Source organism: Argiope bruennichi, chromosome 6 (assembly GCF_947563725.1).
Source record: "Argiope bruennichi chromosome 6, qqArgBrue1.1, whole genome shotgun sequence".
NCBI classification, from domain to species: Eukaryota; Metazoa; Arthropoda; class Arachnida; order Araneae; family Araneidae; genus Argiope; species Argiope bruennichi.
In genome coordinates, this window is record NC_079156.1 from 99,294,974 (window position 1) to 99,313,189 (window position 18,216).

The 18,216-nt window shown below is 29.5% G+C and overlaps 1 protein-coding gene across 3 annotated transcripts in view; it reads left to right on the top strand.

The window, feature by feature from the left end:
• Positions 1-18,216, top strand: part of LOC129971623 (optomotor-blind protein-like) — a 149,014-nt gene that overhangs the window by 99,070 nt on the left and 31,728 nt on the right. For 2 of the 3 annotated variants that reach the window (XM_056085566.1, XM_056085569.1), the window contains exon 4: positions 2,181-2,336. In XM_056085566.1, coding sequence (XP_055941541.1) covers positions 2,181-2,336 — 156 coding nt within the window. The remainder of the gene's footprint in view (positions 1-2,180; positions 2,337-18,216) is intronic. The other variant, XM_056085567.1, reaches the window with a different exon arrangement.

Here is an 18,216-nt window from a genome sequence, read left to right on the forward strand (position 1 = left end):
CTAATATAAATCGTCTGGTCTGGGACACTTTGCGGGTCACTGAAAGGGATTCTTGTCTGTGAATTGACTTCGCACGAGCAAGCTGTCTGAAAATTACGTAACGTCTGCGGCATGCTTCTGCAACGCATTTACCGGGAAAACATTTCGGTGTGCTGTCTACCCATGTGTTTATTTATGAAGCATACCCGATTTTAAAGTGACAGCCAGTGTATTTTTTTTTTTTTTTTTTTTTTTTTCGTGCTGCTGCTGGTTTGCTTCGACTTTTTATGCTTCTTCAATTACTTTAAATAAAGTGAAAAGAAGTGAACAAAGAATCTTTACTACTGCATAAACAGCTGAAAAATAAGAGACTTAAAAAATAAAAATATATAACGTCGAAGACTTTTACATCTATTTAAAACGTGCTTAGACTTTTTTAGGATTCAAACAATGGATGGTTTGGAGGAAAATAAACTTTTTATTGATAAATCTTCAAAGAAGTTTAAATTGGGTTATTTAATTATTCAAATATCATATTTTCAGTTTTTAAAATTCATAAACAATTTCCATTGGGTAACAGAACAGAAATAGTTAAATTATCTTTCAATCGAGCTTCTAAGAGTCGGGGGGGGGGAGGGGTTACATCCTGTTCTCTATGTTTATTCATTTATTTTCAAACTACGAAGCAATTTGTGTTTATTTTATTTATTTATTTAATCCTCGCTGGTTTCATCTACCTACCCAAACTGTTATGCGATACATGAAATTCGTCAAAGAAGATTCTCAAAATATACGTGAAATACATAAAAAAAACAAAGCATCGTGAAACTAAAATATACGATATGCACACTAATATTCAGAGAAATTTGGGAAACACAGAAAAAAGTTTTAGAACAAGACTAATAACAAAAACAAAGTTAGTGTAGAAAAATAGTGCAAAAAAGAATAATATCTAAAAAAAACAGTGAGCATAATAATGCACAAAAATTAAGAAACTGTATGTAAACAGAATAAATCTGTGGGAATTGTCTCCCTGAAACTTTCTCGCATACTCTCCAACTAGGGTCTTATCTTCTCTCTCATAAAATTATAGACTTTGGATGAAGCCACAAATGTCTTGCCTAGTATTGGCGAACAATAGCTACGAAATATAAATCTATGACGTGAATCCAGTAATTTTTACTAAATCTTTTTGCGAATATGCAATTTTTAAGACAATTTTGCATATTGCAATTGCATATCCAACAATTTTGTAGACATCAAACAACAATAACAAATTTTGACACAGAATTACAGTTAACATACCGAATTTCCTTGATCTAAGTGATTACATTTATGAGTTATTGTGTTTACATGCAAGTGAAAGTAAGACTAGACGGTCAACCCTTTGACAGGTTTGGTTCAAAATTTGATAAGCCAGGTTTAGATACTAAATCAGAGTAATGTATGTAAACTCATTGACTACCGGCGTCCTGGCATTGGGATAGCGCGTCTTCCTCGTGATCTGGGAGTTCCGGTTCGGGCATGGTTGTTCTTCATCTGTTCTATCTGTGAGATATGTGAATGTGCCCCCCTGTAAAAAAGGGTTGTACAAGCGAATGTGATGCATGAGTAGCTATGACGTATTCTTGGTCCTACTAAAACAAGAGACGCTCCCTTGGCTTAAAATCTCTGACTTCGTCAGCGAGCTTGTCCATGGGAAGTGCCATTATAAATAACAACTCATTGACTAAAATCAATGCAATTCGTTATCTTGCGTCTAAATTACAGTTTCTATGAAACTTTGGCATCAATTGAACTGAATAAGATGTCAAAAATACGAATTCTAGCGATAGAGTTAATGAAAATGCTAGATTCACATGAAAGAACTATATTTCGTAATTGTCATTCACCAATTCCATGCAGAAATTCGAGATCTTACCCAAGGTCCATAATTTTTTGTGGAGGAAGTGGATAGGCCATTTATTGGAGAACAAGCGAGAAAGTTTCTGGGATACCATTCTATGTTTTTTGTTTGTAATGTTCTCTGAAAGGGATATTTCAGTTCCAGATAAGAATAAAACAGATTATGAGTCATTTATTCTGAGTTTGATTATTCATGGTACATTTGCTCATTATCTTATACTTATATATGTATTGTGTTTGGATGTTTCATACTGTAACTGGTAGTTTTCACAATGTTTTCGTGTTGTTCTTTTTTGGTAACGCAGACAATCCTGAACTCGATGCACAAATACCAGCCGAGGTTCCACCTGGTGCGGGCAAATGACATCCTCAAGCTCCCTTATTCCACCTTCAGGACGTATGTCTTCAAGGAGACGGAGTTCATCGCTGTCACTGCCTACCAGAATGAAAAGGTAAGAGGAATATCTTTTTGCTTGTGGTTCCTGACTTAAAAGTTTAATGAGCAGTAGCAAGACTCCAATGATGATTCATTTTATATATAATTTTTTTTATTATTGAATACCTGATCATTTTGCTATCCATTCAACTAGCAATGGTGTGATTGATTACTTAAGACACATTGCTGCCCTGTTACTGATCATAAAGATCAATTATTCTAGAACAAGGGCATGGAATGGTGTTTTTTACTGTGATTTGGTCTTAGAATGAAATTTAAAGTACGAACATGTAATCTGTCTTAAATAAGACTTCCAATTATTCTACCAGCTTTATTTTAATTTAAGCTAAAGTTATTGATTAATAAGAATTATTTGCTCAAGATAAATCTCCCCCCCCCCCACTTTCATTGACGACCAAAGCCATTTTCATCAAACTTTATTTTTAAACTAATAGATGAACCCCAATATTATTCTTTAAATACTATATTAGCTTAGATATAACTCTTAAGATTCCAAACTAATAGATGAATGCCAACATTCTTTAAATGCTCCATTAATTTAGATAAAAATAATAAAAGTTCAAACTAATGAATGAATCCAAAATCCTTTAAATGCTATATTAACTTATATAAAACTCATAAGAGTTTTTAAAATCTACATAAATTCAAATGTAAACTTTTGTGAAAAGTCGAGAAAATCTACAGTTTAGACTCTATACGAATAGTAGAATAGAGTTTTTGAAATATACATAAATTCAAATGTAAACTTTTGTGAAAAGTCGAAAAAATCTACAGTTTAGATACTATACGAATATCAGACTAATTCATAAAAACCGATAAACAGAAATTAATACTTTTCAATATTTCGATTATTAAAATATGTAATTTTTCTTACCTAAAAATTTTTTTTATCAATTTATCACCATAACTTGGTGATAAACTCTGTGTTGTCAAATTTCTTTACTCATAAACCAAAACATATGTCCTCAAAGTATTTTGTATCTTTTATGCCGTTTCAATATAATTCAGACCACGATATGAGTGGACTGCCTTGCAAATCTATGTATTCATGGCAACATATCATCCAAATGACCTTAACAGCGATTAACTTTAGCAACTTCACGCTAATAAGTGTTTGAGCTCCGGTGTGGCAAGGGTTCCGCCGACTCCTCTAAATGTACCATCAAATGAAGTTACTGTCGGGGGTGTATAGAAGACTGGGACCACTGCTTAAAAGACTCATTTGCCTTTGCCGGTGGTCTCTCTCTTTAGGCTTTTGTACGGCCTGCAAGTACACAAAACGGTGCACTAATTGCTGAGAAGGGGGGGGGGGTGTAGTGTTGGTAGAGACGATGGGGGAGCATTGCTAAGTGAGGCAGCAAAGGCGGTTGGTGTGTTTCGAGCCTCACCAGCCCGAGAGAGGTACTGAAGTGCTGGGCTTTTGATCTTCTGGGCGGACCGGCAGGGATATCTTTTGCGAATGCAGTCGGCTGGAAGTTGTCGGCGACGGGTCGTCTAACAGCGAAGGGGGAGAGCTGAGCCTCGGTGAGAAAGTGGAAGCGACGGTTTAATTTCTGGAAAAAAGAAGCGCTCGGTGGTTCTAATTATGACTGATGACTTTTTGGGAGTAGGTTTACTTTTGGGAAGTAGAGGATTGATAATGAATATGGAGTGATCTCTGATATGTTGGTGAGAACCACACATGGTGATTGATGCAATCAATCTCCAGTATTTCCAGTAAGTTAATTTGTGAATAAATATAGATATGAGAGCGTAACATGAAACAGAATTTTTGAATATAAACTTCTCATTTTTTGCATAATATTTGAATATAAACTTTTGATTTTTTGCAGAATTTTTGAATAGAAACCTTTTATTTTTTTAATACTTTTTGAATAGAAACCTTTTATTTTTTGAATAATTTTTGAATAAAAACCTTTTATTTTTTGCAGAATTTTTGAATAGAGACCTTTTATTTTTTGAATAATTTTTGAATAGAAACCTTTTATTTTTTGAATAATTTTTGAATAGAAACCTTTTATTTTTTGAATAATTTTTGAATAAAAACCTTTTATTTTTTTTGCATATTTTTGAATAGAAACATTTTATTTTTTGAACAGAAACCTTTTTTATTTTTGTATGCAATGCGTCTGAGTAAATTTATTCAATTGATAATTTTCAAAAAAGTTGAGATTTTAAATTAATGTTTAAAACTGAGATTGATTGATGGTGATTCAACTTTTTTGCTTTCTTAATATAAATAATTTTTGATAGAAACCGTATTTAAAGTTTATTTTCGAGCATGGAAACTGTAATGTATAACTTTTACATGAAGAAAATTTTATTGAACAGATTAGAAACAATATTCCCAGAATTTATATTGAAATGTGCGTAACAATTTCTTGTAGAGAAAAAAAAATGAACTCAACTACAAAATATAATATTTTAGATTTCTTTATATAACTAAGCCTTTTCTCCAGTTATTTATTTTTGGATATTATGACTTCTATAAAATTAAACTCTATAAAGAAAAAGTGTTCTTTAAAATTAAATTCTTTTTATCAATAAGGAACCAATTGACAAAAATTATTTCCATATATATTTTAAGCTACATTTTAATGCAAATGTTTAATTTCTTAAATAATTTATGGTCATTCTCTGTCGATTACATATAATTATTAACTCCCTTTTATGGCATTTTTCCTTTTTATGGATTTAGTCGCAACATTGTAATTCAAAATTTTATCCGAGTGGGCATACACAAAATGAAATAATTTTTTGAAGGTAATGAAATCAATTTCTTAAAAAGTTTCTAAATATTTTCTTGACAACATGGTTCTTTTTTGAAAATTTTAACTTGCATGAAAATAGCGAATAGTAATTCTGGTAGATAAAGGCTTCAATTACGGAAAGTCCGATTCCAAAAAGCTCGATTCAAATGTAGTTAAGGACGGAATATAATGACTTCACAAGGTTCTGCTTCATATCTCAATAGTATGATAAATATGTATTGATCAACTGCATATTAAGAAATAGAGAAAGAAAAATAAATACATAAAATTAATGAAAAAATAAAAATGTCATTTTTATTTTTAGTTTTAATGTATGAGAATATACAAAAGAAGAAAAGAAAAAAAAAAATCCTTACTTTTTCCAAGTTGATAAAAGTTGATAGTTATTTTTAAAAAGATTATAAATATAAAATATTAAAAATACTCAAAATATTGTCTCTAATCAAGTATATAAAGTCAAATCATCTTGTTAACCTTGAATCACGATAATAAATACGATATATGGGAACATTCCAGAAATAAGGACATAATTTTTTTTAATTTTTTTAGATGATAATCAATAGCATGAACTGAATGAAAAATCACAGTTTCCATTTGCAACCAAAACATCTTTTTAACTTTGACCTATGTCATTATGAGAATAACCCTGGAAAAAAATGATATAAAATTATGATTTTTCCTAGTTGATAAACAGGTGAGAATCTAGATTCTGATTATGTCAACAAAGAATCAAAATTTCTGTCTCCATTCAAGCATTTCCATCCAAATTATCTCGTTATTTTTGAGCCATATCAATAAATATAATATATGGGAAAATGACAGGAAATATAGAAATAAACACTATTATTTTTCATAGTTGATAAACAGATGGGAACTGATAGCTGCTTAAAGTTAGTAAAAAAATGAAAATCCCTTCCTCGCCATTCAAACATATCCAGCCAAATCATCTTGTTAACTTTGAGCCACGTCAATAAATAATTATTTTGAAAAGAACGAAGTTACTTCATTTTAGAAATGGCTGTTTGCAGTTCGTTATTTGATGATTCAGATGGTATTTAGTTACGCTCAGCTTCTTGCATTACCCATACGAATTATTGTGAAATTTTTCTCGTTTATTGAAAACAAAGTTTCTTTTCCTCGACTCTATTTTCTAATGCTTGACTGTCCATTCGTACAGATGAAATGTTTCTACAGCTTAATGGACCATCAAATGAGCAACTAAGCGTTTAAACGATTTAATTTCCGAGGCATCGAGCTGCATATAATTGATGAATGATTGCCATCAATTGATGATGATTTTGTTTTATTTCATCTAGAAAATCTATGAGCAATTTATTCTTTCCGATTTCTCATTTGCATTAATATTTGGAATCAAAAATGTATTACTTAATGATGATAGATTTGCATGTTTAACTCTTTGTTTATAGTATTTGTTGTACGCCTTTCTCACTTTTAATCTCATTTGTTTTAATTATTAATTCATTACTATTATAACTTCTCAAAAAGGGGGGTTTGATGAACTTATATTACTTGTGTAGATATCCTTAAACATCAACGATAAAACATTTTTCAGAAAAGATTCATTCAAATTTAGAAACAAGTAGACAAAACGAATATTCTTTTAATTTATTATTAATCAGTATTCCATTTTCGTATTTTATTTTCTTCTTCTATTTTATTTTCTTCATTTAGTTGAAAATATATCATAAAAATTTCGGCTCCTTACTTTAAATATTATTAGATATTTTCCTTCCTTTTATGTTATTCATAGTATGTTCAAAGAAAAGTTCAGAATTACATCATACTAAATGCCATGGTATTCCTTCAATATTTCGAGAAAAATCGAAAAGTAAATGAAAAATAAACATTGAAGCAATGCACAATATCTATAAAATTAATATCTTTTAATTTATTAGTAATCAATGCTCCAATCTTGGACTTTATTTTTGTCTGTAAATATTTTCTTGACAATAAACAGGGAATTTTTAGGTTCTACACTTTAAACATATGTTCACTTCATATCACACTTCGCTACATATGTTTCAAGAAAGAGATACCATAATGCAAAAATTTTAATATTGCTGTCATCTTTGAAGAAAATTAAAAAAATAAGGGAATGAAAAATAAATATCGAAATGATACATTTTGAAAGATTCCATGATATTCCTTTTATGTTTGTTTTTTTCACAATTTTCGTTTTCAATTTCTCATTAACATGCTGTAGTGTGTTTATTTCATATCCAAAAAGGATATCGACTGAAAAAGTATAGATGATGTTTAATCTATAGGACAAACATATATGGCCAAAATGTAAAAAAATCTTTTTACGTTAAAATTAAAATTTGATTAAATTAATTTAAAAATTAATTAAATTAATTTTAAAAATTTTTTTCGTTAGATTGATATAACCAACATATTAAAACCAACTTAATCAATTTGTAATTAATGTAATTGTCACTTAATTCTATGAATAATATGTACAGATTTTAAAACAATATCGTTAGAAACTACAGGAGGATCTAATGAATGGACTTTGCTTTTTCAATAAAATACTTATTTAAGGCATGTCTGCATGATTGCAAAATGGACTGTGTATCGCAATTTCAAAAACTCAGAAATTTTGACGTAATTAAGTTAGATTTTTTTAAAGAAAAGTTCTGAAAAAGTATAAAATATTTTGTTTTCGTCGTTTCGATAACATTTATTACGCAATTTTGTAATAAAAATGATTTTATTTATCATTAAAGCTGTGACTCACAAATTTTTTGAGCTGAAACGAGATTATCATAGGTAAAATGAGCATAAAAGATCTGACTGGAATCAGAAATTAATCTTGTATCTTTGCAACAATGAAATTATACAAAAAAAAAAAAAAAATGCTCTATGAAAGAAATATAGCTCTTTTCTGCCTTTAAAAGATAAAATTAAACAAGAAAGTAATATTTTTTTTCCTCCTGTTTATGACCTACAGAATAATAAATGAAAAAATATATATTACTTTACACAAAATGTATACTTCGTTACATTCCAAAATTTACTTTCAATCATAAAATTGAACCATAAATAAAGACATTTAAAATTCGTGATCTGCACATAAACTATTAAACTCGTTTTGCACACTTAATACAGTTCATTTGTAACATACAGCAAAATAAATATATAAAATGGTGCTGAACATTAAACCTTTCTTGCTACTATAACTTCCCGAAGCATAGTCATGAATTTGAAATTTCAACTTTTAATAAAAAAAAAGAATTTACATTCTGTCCATTTCGCTACATTTTATAAGTTTCTATTCTGTGATACATTAAAAGGTCGTAAACTAATAAAATTAGTGCGCTTTATGCTACAGAAGTAGTGTGAAACTTAGAACGTACAAAAATAAAACACTTCTAGTATAAAACATCAGAGATATCGTGGTAAAGTTATTAAAATCTGTAAGAAAGGAAATTAAAACCATTAAGTTTATTTTTATACAGATTAAAACATTAAATGAAGTCTGGATTTTTTACCATCTGCCCAATAACAGCGAACAATGAATAAATAAAAAAAAAATATCGCCATTAAATTTTATTTTCGTTATTTCTACATTTATTTCTTCCTTTTAGTTTTTAATACAGAAACATCTGGTAAGGATTATGAAGTGGTTAGGGTAACTTCCTTGTTCAACATATAAAGCAGTGTTTTTGTTTTTTTTCAGCTGTGATTCTTTTTATTTTTTTATCTAATTCGTGCAGCTATTTTTTTTTCATATTTTATTAGCGTGAAGCATAACTTTCCGGTGATTTTTAAAACAAAAGATGCATTATTACTAAATTGGAGATTATTAAAAGTTCCTTCCTGACTTCCTATTTAGTACTTAAGTAATGAATTTTTAGTAAAATGTTTTATTAAATTTGAATGAAAATGGCGAGAAGTATGATAAAATTTCTTCCAATTAATGGATGAATTATCTCGAATTTATAAAACATTCATTTTTTTCTTTTTAGAGGAAATAAAACTGATTATTCATGAAACGTTTTTATTTATATTTTTGCTAAATAATAAATTTTTAAACGAGAAGAAAATTTCTGCATTTTGGATTAATTGCGAATAATTTTTTTAAATTTAAACAAATTGTAACAATTCTTACTACAGCCGAAAACTGTTTTATATATATATATATATATGCCATCCAAAATTCTGTAATTAAATAATCTTTTTCGCCGAATAAATGCCAGCATTAATAGTTAAAATTAATACTGGCTATGAAACGGATAACGTATTTTACAACAAAATACGTTATCCATTGACAAAAATTAGTCTTTTGTAAGTCATTAGTCTAGTAATGCTAGTCTAATTCTGTTACCCTAAATAGTCTTAGCGCTAAGTGACTGTATTAATCTAAATATTCTGCAGATTAGTTTTCCGTATTTTCTTTTTGTGAGATCTTATGATTTATTTCATGGTTTCGTTTCATTCATTCTGTTATAAGGACAAAAAAGTTTTAAAACTAATTTTAGATATAGTATTTTTATTTGTCGAATAAATGTCAGTGTTAGTAGTTGAACATTATTTACAACAAAATACGTCATCAGCTGACTAAAATTAGTCTCTTGTTATGTCTAGTAATGTTTTTAGTCTTAATTCTATTACCTACATAGTCTTAGCGATTAGTAACTCTATTAACCTAAATATTCTGCAAATTAACTTTTCGTAATTTCTTTTTGTGAGATTTTATGATTTATTTCATAGTTTCGCTTCATTCTGGTATATGGACAATGAAATTTTAAAAATAATTTTGACATAGTAAAGAGATCAGAAATAATTTTAAATCTTGCACATTAGCAAAACTTTGCAAAAGAGAAAACACTACAACTTAAAAAAAAAAAACATAGGAAAGGTTAATTATTGAAACTAAATTATGTATGAAAATGTATCCAATGTTGCTTTTAAAAATTTGAAATGTTACATTTAAAAATTTGAAATTCCACATTTAAAATACATACCCGAATTATTCAAAAAGGTATTTAAATATTTTCTATTTAATATTTTTAAATTCATTTGAGTGGCAGTTAAATTCAATAAAGTCATTCAAGTGTACAAAGTTAGGCAGCTTGTATTAAAAGGCTGAGAACTGCTTTTACAAGCAGTTTACATTTGCATTAAAAAAAAACCTTTCACATCGATAAAATATTCTCTTTTATCTTATATTTATGCATCGTTTTATAATGTTTGCAGACGGAATTTCCTGTTCCAATCGGAAAAACTGTCATATTTGCTTTGTGGTAGCGTCAATTGCAAGGACCAAGCCTCCAGATTCCATTTATGATTTGTGAGAAAAACCGTTCCCGATGACATGCTTGGAAATAATTTTCCCAACGGAAGAAAGATAGAAACCGCGATAACAACCAAAAGATGCCATTTTAAAGCAATAAAATTATGCAAAAAAACCTCTTAATAACTTCATTAATCTGTTTCACTGCTTGAGGCTAAAGGCCCCGGGAAAAGCAAATTACAATAACTCAATTGTGCGACCTGATGGCGCAAGCCAACCACCATTTTGATGAAGAACCCTTTGCAGCCAAGCAGCGCCGTTCAATCATGCAAACAAGCCTCAAATAGACGTATTGCTGCTTTTTTCATTTTTATCGCTGAATCTATCAAGGCATGCAAATCATACTAATTCCATCTAAGTCAGTGATAACCACAGAATATCGCTAAATATTGGTTTCACTGACTAAGCTCAAAGATTCCCAGCTGCTAAACCTTGAACTTGGGAAAGTAAATGGATATATTTTTTTCTTTTTGTATATATATTTATTATTGATGCAGACGTAGAATAGATTCGCATTGAATTCAATCTGTTGGGCGTATTTGCATTTCTGTTATTGCCAAAAATGGTGATTTATGACTTTTGAATAATCATGCATCCCATCTGATTGATGATCGTAATACTTGATATCGGGCTGATTAAATCAACCATCATTTGCTGTAATCGGCTCGAATCATAAATAATTAGCATTCGCGGTTGTGTGGTTATGGTTCTTTGTATTGTTCGAGATATCGTTAGCTGAGACCATTTTTCAATTTTTATCACTTGATGAAAAGGATTAGAGAAATTATTTCAATAAATTACGAAGAAAAAATTCTATTTTTTGAGATTTAATTCTGTGGGAAACATGTTTCAATGTCATGGGAGTTCGTGTTTTTTGGAGTCATTAGCTGATGGTTAACATCGAATTAATTTCTATGATATTTCAGCAAATAAACGTTCGATTAAAAAAATTTTTAAATAAGTTTTGCAATTAAAAACAAAGATGCTATTGCTTCCATTTATTTTAATTTTAAATGAGCTGTATTATATGCATTTTTTTTCTTTGATTATGAAAGATAGACCCAGTCATTTGTTTATAGATATCTGCTCTGTACTAATATTCTTTTTTTTTTTCCTTAATTGTGCTCCTGCGATATGAAATATGAACAATAGAATAATTTTATTTTATTTTATTTGTTATATTTTTTAAAAAAATAAGTTATATTTTAAATAAAATTTTAAAAAAATGAATCGCTTAATTTTACCCTTATTTTTATTAGATAATGTTCCAAAAAAAATAATTCATGACTATTATGAGTTCGGTGATTTTACTTTAAATGACATGATTTATTTTTTTTAATTAAAAAAAGTTGTAAACAACCGTTTAATTTTCCCTGAAAGTGCTGAGAGCAGAATCCTAGAAAGGTTACTCAGGTTTCTTCGCCGAATACAAGTAAGGAACTTTCATTTCCGAGAATTCTGGAACAAAGTGCTAAAAAGCAATTCATGGCCCATCCAGGCTTCTTCACCAAGTACAAGTAAGGAACGGGTCAGTTCCAAGAATTCTGGAACTGATGAATGCAATCCGGAGATTTGCATATAAACAAATGCTGATAAAAGTAACAGAGACATCTGGTGCTCTGTCTTGTTTAGTGTCATCGGAAGCCATGGGAAATCTCATTAATAGCTATTCACTTCTGGGCTCTTAAGACAAAGAACAGCTAATCGCTTGCCACAGCTCTTGAAGCCGTACACATGGCATAAAGAGTTGTTCGCATGCCAAGAGAAAAGCGTTCGCTTGTTCATATCGATGTTACCGAATGTTTCGCTTTGATCGCCACTTTCTGCTGTGTTTGCCAAATAAATAAAATAAAAAAAAAAACTTTTTTCGGCAAGCTGGAAGGCAAAGGTAAGTTCCTTTACATCTGAGCAACCTAAATTTCCCATCTGGCAACATAAATTGTTGATGTTAGAAACAATCAAAATTAGGGTTTGAAAATCACTTCAGTCCCTTACTTCTAAAATATTATACTTATCGAAGCGCTAAATACAAAAGTTGTTCGTCTTAACGAGGCGTTAATTTAGGTCATTGAATTTATTTTTCTATCTTCGATATTAAGAAATTTTTAGCGAAAAGAAAATTTCAACCCCCACCATTTCCACCACCTTTGAGCTAGATGGGCTTTTTACGAACTAGTTTGATATTTTTACATCTAACAACATATTCCACGTCAGTTAAATACAAACAAAATAAATTGCACTATTTATACTGTTCACGAGATAACATGGAGATATAAGTCACTAAGTTAAGGTGTAGAGTAGAAGCATATAAACAGACGCATCATGTATTGAAAGAATGATAATTTCAAATTTTAATAGGAAAGAATGTCTCATCGCTGACTAACATATTCCGACTGATACTTCGGATTAGTAAGAGTTTCAGAGTTACGAGTTTCGGAATAGAGAGATTCGACTGTATTACTAATTACGAGCATTCAACTAAACTGCGTTTTTCTGATGCTTTCACATTCGTAAAATAATGAAAATAGTGAGTGCGATTTGGCTAAGCATGTTGATTAGTTAGAATCAAATTAATCTCCTCGTTTACAGAGAAAAATTATCACTGTTGTGGAACGTTAAATCGCATTTTACAGAATTTAGAATAATTTACAGAGTGCGAAGAAACGGCTGATGTCAATATATATTTTTTTAATTAATTAATTTATTTTTTTATGAAAAAGGAAGATATCGGAAAATAATTGAATGGTTCTTGCATAGGCATAATACATTCAGCCTAAAATTCATTGTTCAATCAGAGTGATGATGTATATCAGTTTCGTGTTGTAAATGATATAGAATAAATATTATCTTGAGCACCTAAATATTGCCGCATTGAAACAAGGCACTCGACTCTCCATGGCCGAATGGTCATAGCACTGGTCTTATAACCAAGCGATCGTAAGTTCGAATCCCGCTGGAGACAATGCTATTCACCGTTTGTGTAAATATTTAAATCCTTCATTTTATGTTTTCTTTTATTTCTTGTTCCAGCAGATTTTGGACCTTTCTTTAGTTTACCAGACAAGTGTTCTGGACTTTTCTTACTGTCTCCAGAAAAGTATTCTGGAACTTTCCCTGCTAGTATAAAAGCAGAAGATCTGTCAGTCACTGTGTTCTGAGTTCAGAGTTGAGTTAATAAATTGGTTTAACTCTACTTCTTGTGTGGGTGTCATTGCGTTCCACACTAAAGTACCTACGTGACAATATGAACTAAATTTATATTACTAAGATAAAAAGAAAAAAAATTGAAAATTTAAAGAAAAGTTCATTTTAATCAAACAATTATTTTTCTAATCTTTTTTTTTTTTTTTTTTCATTACCGTTTTAATTCATTTTTATTTATTTTTTTCATTACCGTTTTAATTCTTTTTTTTTATTCGTTACCTTATCTTCTGAAATAAATATACCGAGATTTAGAGTAATTATGGGCATCGTATTTTTTCTCAATAGATCTTTGAACAGAGATACTTAAGTCTAAGCTACCGGGTATATCTTTTTACCCTTTCATCTTTTATGAATGAGCTTGAACACACTACTATAAATTGCTCTAGTAGGCAACCTACTCAATCAACTATTATCCAGGCCATTTTTTTGGTGACATTATAGAGGAGAATATCAATTTCATACCAGTTTGCTTTAAAAGAAAATGAATCTTTGAAACTTGAATTACATGTTGTTAGTACCTACACTTTTAAAGGGAAGTGTTAGCACGTGTGTGTATGTTAAAAAGAGCTCTACTGGAAAGATTATTAGATTTATAAAAGCATAATTAGGCATCAATATATATTTTCGAAAATGAGAAATGTGTACCCCGAAGCTATTTTTTAAAAATTTTAATTAATTAAAATTTAAGCGAAACCTTGGAACTTTTCAGACATATCTCACGAAGATATTATATCATAGATTTAATTTTTACACCGTTTTAAGACTATCTTTTTAGTATATTGGTCTATTTAATGTAATTTTTTCTTTTCTGAATTTTGATACATTTTTAAAAAATATTTTTTTTGCATGATTTTTAATTATTGTTGTTTCTTATGGCACTTGCCACTGACAAGCCCACTGTTCGAGGACAGCGATTTTAAGCCGGAGGGGGAGCGTCTCTTGTTTTTATAGTAGCGCCCACTAGGGCCAAAAGAACGACTTAGCTACTCACGCATCACTCATTCGCTTTCACAACCCCTTTTTACAGGAGGGCACATTCACACATCTCACAGATAGAACAACAACCATGCCCGAACCGGGACTTGAACCTCGGACGCCCAGATCACGGGGAAGACGTTCTACCCCTATGCCAGGACGCTATTTTCAATTATAAATTTCTTTGATACTGAGAATTTCGAACCCACTTCATTGTTTCAGAAATATTTAATCATGTTATTATTCCATTGAATCATGTTTTATGTCACATGAATCATTTAATCATGTTTCTTCCTTGTTTAAGATGAATGATTCTGTCTAATAGCTTTATGAACTGTACATAAGAAGAATCAAAAATTGAAATTACATTACTTCAAAAGACAATCGATTGCACAAATACTTAAGTTTTTATGGCCTCATGATTATTGGGATTAGAATTCCTTAGGTAAATTCTTTCTTTTTTGAAAGAATGTTGAACATCAAATTTCATATAGTCGGTTTAATTTAAACTAAACACAACCAATATTCCTGGCGAACCAAATGGTTACCGAAAGTGGCAAGTATAATATAAAATTCTCCGTAAATTTAATTTATTTTTCTTGACTGTACAGATTCAAATCTTCATGCATTTCACTTTGAAATTTTTCAACACAATTCAAAAAAACTATATTTTATATATTTAAAAAAAAAGCGCAGAATATCGTCTGCCCATTAATGAAAAAGTTTAAAAAAATGTTCGTCATGAATAATGTTAATAAATTTTTACCTAATTAATAAAATATTAACAGCAATGTACTAAATTTTTTAACCATTAATCTTCGGTGGATCACACATATTTCGAAGCGAAATGACAAAATTTGCAACGATCTGTTACTTTTCTAGACATTGAATGACTCTTTGTCTGCATATGTCATTCCAAAGTAAATTAATTACATTTCTTGCGAAACTTTTCTGCAATTAGCATTCTACAAAAAAATTAATGGGAGTTTGCCAAAGGTCCTGAGCTTGTTGATCCTAGAAAATAAAGATGTTATTGCACAAGACAAAAAAAAAAAAAAAAAAAGATTTCGGTATACATAATTTTTTCCCCCCAATTAGTTCAAATTTGATGAAACCAATTTCTTTCTTATTAGTACTTTGACTGAGTGATTCAATTCTCCCTGCTTCTAAAGTATTTCCATGTCTGAGCGTTTCAAATAAAAATTGTTATTATTTATTAAATTGTTCTGGGTTTTTTTTGTTTTGTTAATTTTTTTCATGCAATTGAGGAGATTGATATTATTCGATTAAAATAACAAAATCTGCTTCTGTAAATTAAGTGGCTTTTAACGATTTACAAATGACATAATTCACATCCATAAATTGAATAAAAGTTGCATTATTTGTCATGTTCAAACCTGTGTTGTTGCTCTTTTATTAACAATCGATCATTTTACTTTTAGTCTCATCTTTTGCTCCTAATGTGAATATTTTGCTTAATAAATGTAAAATCAGAATAAGTTGCTTACTTCAATCAATTATTGACTGATTTACCTTGTAATGGTTATGTTATTGTGGGCATAAAATCACATATAATAAGGTGTTTAGGAAAACCAGAAGTCGTGTCAACACCCACTCGTTTAAATTTTGCTGTCATCGATTTTTCTTAGTTTTTAGCCTTTAGGAATTAAATAAGGGCGTAGCTAACCATTGCAGCCAATGCTGTTCTTTGAAGAGTGATTTATTTCTACGATGTATTGATTTATTTCAAATCTGTGTGCTTGCCTTAGGCGGTGTTGGATCTAACATTTTAGTGGCTTGAAGATTAATGGAATGATTTAACTTCATGGCACATATTTTTCTTGCGTTCAAAAATAAGAAAATTTTGAATAAATCAATGATAATTTTATAAATATTATAAATGATTTGTGTAGTAAGATGCTGATGCATCAATTATTTGAAATGTAGAATATTGACATGATATTTTAATAATCCTTAATATCATTAATAAAATATCATCTAAAGAAATTTTTATTGTAGAAGTAGAAGTGTTTATTGCCAACTTGGCGAAATCGTTTACTTTTACGCCATTACAAATTTCGTCAAAGTGCATTGAAGAAGTTGAACTGAAAAAGGATGTTTATTGAATCAGAATTGTACAGAAGGTTCAGAGTATCAGTTTGCTATATGTTTTGTATACCAATTAATGTACGGCATTTTAAAGATGAATTCAATGTAAATAATATATTTTTTGAATTTAAAAAAGGGATTTAAGGGGGCTGGAGAGATTATATATAAAAAAGGTAAGGGCTAGTTATATTTTCCGCAAATATAGATGTTACATATTAAGATAAAAGTGTATAATAACAAATACTAATTTAACTAAGTATAGTTAAAAACATTGCGACATTTCTAGTTACATTTATTTATACTATTCAATAAGAATGCACACACACACACATAGTTAGGAAATGATCGCATAAAAAATCAGTTGTAACATTTTAGCTATTTCTTTATTTTAGCTATTAAAAAAAAAGCTAATTAAAACAATTTTAAAAAAATCAGTAGAAGCATTCAAAGTTTGCAAATTTTTAATTATTCAACAACAAAATAGCATATATTAATATTTTAAAACATTTTTCTATATTAACATTAAGGGGAATTGCCATTTTTAAGAATCAGGTTTATTTGATCGAATATAAATTGAATTGTAAATTTTCAGAATCATTATGGAGTAAATTCAAATATACAGATAAAAGTATTTGAGCATAAAGTATGAATTATTTTTGAATTGCGTTCCTATTAATCAAATTTTATTCAGTAAGTTAACTTTAGTGTGTTTAATAGGAATTTTATTTTTTTCCATTTCTGTTATATTTTGATCTAAACTGAATTTTCCAAAGGAAATTAATGCATTTCTTTAAGGCTTTATAAATAATTATTTTTATACAGCATTTCAAAGAATACAGGTAATTTAAACTTGTGAAACTAAGTTACGGATAACCCTGTGCCAAGTACTTTTATAAATTTAATATATAAACCTATAAAAGATTTTCACAAATTCGCAGAAAACCGAAAATTAAAAAAAAATCATAATGATCTTTTCAGTTTAAATTTGAATAATACATTCAAATCCTTTGCAGCTTGTATTTATCTTATGGCTAGGTCAAACATTCTGTGCTATGACTGTTTACACGTGAAACTGCTAATAGTTTCTCTAATGGTTATAAATTCGCATTGAAAAATCGACAATCGATACAATAAACATTTGCTGACAATCCATAAGAAAAGTTGTGAATAATGAATTACGGGAAAACCATTAGTATCACTGTTAAAATGTTCATATCCTCTGCTAACGCTCCATTTTGCTGTAGAAGCTGCCACATTTACTGTGAAAATGGCACTTACAGCTTGAATTTTCATCAATTGGATTCCATGAATAAAACATGGCAAACAAATATTGTGGAGCCGCAGTTTTCATTTCCAACGAATACCTTCTTTGTAAACTTCATAGCTTCTATTAAATGTGAATATAAAGCTAATTGTTTTGGTGCTGTAGGGATAGCGCCAGAATATTGATTTACGAAATTAACTGTTTTGTGCATACAGTTACTCCCAAAATCATGTGG